General features: G+C 48.2%; 1 protein-coding gene across 1 annotated transcript; it reads right to left on the reverse strand.

The window, feature by feature from the left end:
* Positions 1-1,902: 1,902 nt before the first annotated feature.
* VTN77DRAFT_3914 (uncharacterized protein) lies at positions 1,903-2,214 on the reverse strand (the record flags this gene model as incomplete). The annotated part of the gene is made up of 2 exons (XM_069419915.1): positions 1,903-2,057; positions 2,163-2,214. 2 exons carry the CDS (start codon positions 2,212-2,214, stop codon positions 1,903-1,905), a joined length of 207 nt encoding a protein of 68 aa, XP_069278032.1.
* Positions 2,215-6,005: the final 3,791 nt, after the last annotated feature.

Raw genomic sequence — 6,005 nt, forward strand, 5'->3', positions numbered from 1 at the left:
TTGAGACAGATAATGTGTAAATGACAACAAAGGCCAGAACACCTACTGTAGCTCAGGTGAGGTGAGCTGCATGTCTAGGTAGGTAAAGAGCGTGTATACAGTACTTACACTTAGATAGGTAGGTTGGTCGTGGATAAATGGGTGGTGCGTGGTGGCTGGGCCAGGTCAATTTCTCACCAACTTAAGCCCACGCCTGGAGAAAGTCAGAAAGGTTGTGTTGGGTGGGGGATGGGGTATCTCAAAAGCTTCACTCCACGCTCAAAATGGGGATGGTATCGTGAGAGGCACATTGTAAATAGAGACACGAGTGCGTTGTCTAGCCTCATTATTAGAAGGGCTCTCAAAGGGAGAGAGAACAAAAAGATGCCTCCTCCAGGTCAGCAGGTCAGGTGAAAGACATTCTTGCCGGATTCACACTACACCTGAGAGATATCGGAAAGAGGCTTTGTATGGGAGATACAACTTTTCAATAGCCTCACTTTGTATTCAGAGATAGTGAATAGGCAGGAAGTCTGTACAGGAGACATGGTGATCATGTGAATTCTCTCCAGCTTCATGCTACACACAAGAAAGATCGGACAAGTCACTTAAGGTAAGGGAAGGCAGTTCTGAATAGCCTCACTCTATTATCTGTATCAATGTAAGGTCTCCTCCTGGTCATGTCTCACTCTCTCCGGCTTCATGCCACGCCTAGAAGATTTTGGAAAAGTGAATTTGGGTGAGTGGGAGAGCTTCTGAATAGCCTCACTTGAGAACAATGACAATCCTAGGTCGGCTGGGGAATAAAGACAGAGCCTCCAGCTGGAGCCTGTGGTCAGGTGAATTCTCTCCGGTCTTCTGCCACGCCTGAGAATCTTGGAAAATGGAATTTGAAGTCTCAATAGCCTCATCTCACCTCATGAGGAGTAAATATGATGCCTGAGGGTGAAGTAAATTCCTGCCTGGATTTTCACCGGCTGGCTGCCACGCCTGAAGAATCTCGGAAAACCGATTTTGAGTGACTGAGATAGGATCTTAATAGCTTCACCTGTGTACCTCATCAGGAAGATGAATATAGGTAGAAGAGTATGATGCCTGAGGCTGAAGGTGAGGCAGATTCATGCCTGAATTTTTGCCAGATGTCCACCACGCCTGTGGGATCTCGGAAAACTGGATTTGGGTGACTGAGATAGCATCTCAATAGCCTCAGATCATACACAGAAGAGGTAGACAGTGAATACCAAGAAACCAGGCCACCACCAGCTCAGCTCACCTGTCTGCTGACCTGGGTGAGAAAAGTTGATGCCTAAGGGTAAGGTAAAATTCACACCTGAATTTTCTCCAGCCAGCCTCCACACCCCAGAGATTTCGGAAAACTGAATTTCAGTGACTGAGATAGGATCTCAATAGCCTCATCTCATCCCTGGGAAGGCAGAGAGGGTGAATACCTAGGGAACCAGGCCATCAAGTATCTGCTCGCCTGAGATGATGCCTGAGGCTGAGATAAATTGACACCACAATTTTCGCCCGGCTGGCTGCCACACCTGAGAGATTCTGGAAAACTGAATTTGAGTGACTGAGATACCTTCTGAATAGCCTCACGACATCCTCAGGGAGGCAGACAGTGAATGCCTTGGAGAACCAGACCATCAGGTCAGAGTCACCAGGCATCCAGGTATCTGCTAGCCTACCTGATGTCATCCCTGAGGCTGAGAAGAATTCATGCCTGGATTTTCGCCGGATATCTGCCATGCCTGAGGGATTTTGGAAAAGCGAATTTGGGTAGGTGAGGATAGCTTGTGAATAGCCTCAAGACATCCTTGTAGATAGTGAATACCTCAGAGAACCAGGGTACCAGGTCACCAGGTCCTGGGTCACCTCACACCTAAGATATCCATGGAGAGTGAATGCCTGAGGCTGAGGTCAGTTCATGCCTGGATTTTCGCCGACCAGACCTCCACCTGGCCAGAAGTCGGAAAACTGATTTTGGGTAGGAATATGGTATCTCAAAAGCTTCACTTTCACTTTTGGGAGAGAGGCAGGAAGGACATCACCACCACCACCATCATCATCATCATCTTGCCATCTCACCCAGCCATTAGCCTGGTCACAGAAAATGATAGCTCATGAAAGTCACTTGATTCAAAATAAGAATATGGCTGCCTAAGCTTCTATTTACTTACTTTTCTCCAGCCATGATGTTTCATGGCAAGGCCAGCAGATGGGTGTGCTCATAGCCTATATAGGTATTCACAGTTCTTCTCAGGTGAGGAAGCGAAGCTATTGGGATACCATCTCACACACCCAAAATCACTTTTCCAATATTTGACCAGGAGGATGTCCTGGCTGGCAAGAATGCTTTTCACATGACTTGTATGACTTGATTAGTCACATGGAATACGAGGTCAGGTAAGCAGAAGTTGATCCCTCAGGCTAATAATACCCACTCAAGTCATGTGAAATGCATTCTCGCCGAATGTCTGCTACATCTCAGTGATCTTGGAAAATAGGATTCAGGTGGGTGAGATACCTTCTCTATAGCTTCACTTCACCTCCAGGATGGTCTGAAGGAGGTGAACAGTGAATACCCAGCTGATGAGCTTAACTGTCCACTGACCTGGCCACTTCTTACAGTTCTTTGGCAAGAGTCACATGATCTTAGTTGGTCATGTGACCATACAGAGTAGACTTTTTTGTCTTATCTGCCCCTATCTACTCCTACAACTCTGTACCATGGAGAGTCCCAGGAGACGCTGGCCAAAGGTACCTAGGTAATCGACCAAATTAAATCCAAATGCAAGGAATTATGCAAGAGATTTGAGGATGAAGTTCTCAATCGATTCATCATAATCTCTACTCCATTGAGTCTTTACACTCATACAGCAGTGCAGGGGGCGCAGTATGGAGTACTCTTACCCCGTACTCCGTACTCTGTACGGAACTCCTCTGTATACGAGGTAACACTCTCCATCAAAATAATTACGGAGCCGCTCGTCAAGATCAGGGCTACGATCAGCAGACAGGGGGCGGTCGATCGCCAATCTCAGCACTTTATTTATTCTAATTCCCCTATTCCTGGTCTCCAGAATTCTGTTCGGCTCATGACGGAGTACGGAGTAGCAATGCACATAATATGATAATAATAGTTCGTACTCCATATACTCCGTAAGGAGGACTGTTGTTTGACTCCAGTGGATCAAATCATCCATGACTGAAACGGTCGCCTCAGGTACCAAACCTCCCTACGGAGTAATAGTGGGCACTGGGCAGTACCTGGCAACCTGGCAAGACTACTGTAAATGGCCAGGCCTGGGCCTGGGGCTACCTAAAGTTAGTTTAACAGTCGTGAGTTGCGACTCGCGACTCTCCACAAAAAAAAACAGGGACGTGTCATCGACATCCAATATCCATGGATTATCTATCTAGCCCAACCAGGGGTTTGTCAAAGGTTATAATTATATCATTAAGGTTGGTGGAGAGCGACGATCGCTGTTTCTGCCGTGTCTGTCTGGTCTCAGGATCATCGAGGTAATTTAATGGCATGGTTTACTCCATACGGAGTACGGAGTACATACGGAGCACTGCCTAGGTGGTTGACTCCAAGGACAATGGAATAATGAAGATGGAGGAAAATGCTTGAATTGGAAACATTGTCTATAGACGAACGTCACGAAAAAGAGAATGTCCATTAGGAGGTAGTTACGTCGTATATTTGGTAACCATTAGTACTAGGTACTCTGTGCATTACTCCGTACCTTCGGAGCAGGACGATGCCCCCCACACATCATACTCCGTACTCATCGCAATAGCCTGATAGTCTGGTTTCCACAAGTCAAAAAGTCAAAATCTCCTAGCCGAGCTGTCAAACTGTCTTTAGAACCAGCCTCTGGAGAGTCCCCTAGACCAAATGGAGAATTATTGAAACAGGGGGGACGGGCAATCAGACCCGCTTTCTTTTTGGATGTGAATTCCTGACAAATCACGATTTCGGTATTTCCCCTGGTTTCCTCTCTTTACGAGGTATTAGCAGTCTCACATGTTCTTGTTGAGGTTTCTTATTCATTTTGTTTGATACTGAGTACTCCTTCTCTGGAGATCCAGAGAGCCGTGGTGGGTACTTTGTTGCATGCAAAATCAGAATGGGAGTGTACTGTACGGAGTACTTTCGAGATACTGATTGGGTCAGAGGAGAGAGCTCTTCTCCGCCCAGATCACAATGGGATTGAAGCAATCCATTATCAAAGCCCGGAATTCTCGACAGTATGCTGTTTGTACTCCATAGGAGTCCGTGCTATGTGCTCCGTTACCCCGTAGCTGCCTGACGTATGCACTAGGAGACTAGACCATGCATGCAACGCCGTTGTGCGTTTCGTTTTGCCGTGGAAGTGCCAGACGGATATATGAAATCCATGGAGTACAGAAAGCTCTGATCATCGAATCTCAACCAGATTTCACCTTTTCGAGTAGGGAGTTACCCCGTGCACTGTATGGAGTAATTACTCTGTAGGTACTTCGTACGTGCGGAAGTAGTTCCCTCGCTACTAATCTGGTCACAGGTGTGCAGCCTTCCAAGATGAGACCCGTCTCCGGGAATTCAAGTCCCGGTAGTATTATCGAATGCAGATATTATTACGGACTGCTGCTATATTTGCCGAGCTAAAACTGTTTGAATGTAGTCGTATTGTGAGTGCTACCTGATCCTTACCGCTGTGCAGCGGGATTCCTCAATTCGGGTGGATGCATCAAGCAAGGACTGAAGTTACTTACCAGAAAGCTTGTCCTCCATCCGGACTCCATCGTGGGTAATCCTCGAGTTGTAATCGTATTCGAGTAATCCTAACGTCCAAGTAACCGCCGTAGTTCCCGCTTTGATGACAGGTGTTTTGGCTCTCTTTTCAGCTTGCTTCCTTGCACATCCAGTGGAATTATTTATGTTGGTGGCCGTCGTTGCCGTCTCCTGTGAATCATGACTGGCAGATGAAATATGTTTTCTCGATTCGATAGCTGCTTCTTATTCCAACCATCTCTTGGTCCATTTCGACAGTCGACACGGATCTCACGGAAAGAGGGCAATGATAAGCATCAATCAGCTGCCTGATGACGATCGCACAAAGGGTTTAAGAATTAATATTCAGGATTTGGACGGAAGCACCGCTGGTTCATGCCGATCAAATGCTGGCTTCCGCCAGACGCCGTGTCGAGTGAGTGCCTGACGGGAATTCTGGCCCCCGCATCAGATGACCGGAGTACCGAGCACGTTGCACAGCATTGTTAGGATGGCAGTGCATGCATATATTGTCAGTCGACGGGGTTACGTCGTGTTCGATCGACGTGCATGCTCTGGCGCTGCAGCCTGTGCTGCGCTGTGCCATGTCGCCATCTCCAACAAGCGTTCATAGTCCATAGTTCATCTGGATTCGATCCTTGTGCAAGAGTAATTAATTACGGAGTAGGTCGAGTGGGCAACGGTGGGTCGGCATGCAGGCGCGACTCGTGCTGAGGGGCGGTGGAGACTGCCCGGGTCGGGGGAAGTCTCGCAGACGACTGGTTCTCGCAGCATTCTTGTTAGACTCGAAACCGAACGACTCGCTGGAAAAGCCAGGGCCTCCGGAAGCTTCAAAATTAGTCTGTGGGAAACCCCCAGAGAAGCTGCGTGGAACAACGGGGGCCGCCGGGGTCTTTCTTCCTCACAGCTCCCTAACGCAATGGTGTTGCGGACTTGTGATAGCCCGAAACGCTCGTCCACTGGCGTTGCGCCTTCCCCCCTTTCGCCTCAGGGCAGTCAACCTCCAGAAGTTCAGCCTCCCCTGACAGAAAGCCACATCGGCGTGCGAGCAGCGGATCGAACGGGTTCGCGCTTCCCCTGCCCTCGCCCTCTCCGAAGACCTCCTGTACCTGAATCCTCTGCAAAGAAGGCTTCAATAGTTCATTTGATTGTGATGAGGGCGGCAATACTTCATTCACTACCTCACCTACCTAAGGAGAATGCTCCCCGTGGTGCACGCTGCTGGCACGAACTTTTTTCT

The sequence above is a fragment of the Rasamsonia byssochlamydoides genome (assembly GCF_041956645.1).
Source record: "Rasamsonia byssochlamydoides strain NRRL 3658 unplaced genomic scaffold VTN77scaffold_28, whole genome shotgun sequence".
In the NCBI taxonomy this organism is placed as follows: domain Eukaryota; kingdom Fungi; phylum Ascomycota; class Eurotiomycetes; order Eurotiales; family Trichocomaceae; genus Rasamsonia; species Rasamsonia byssochlamydoides.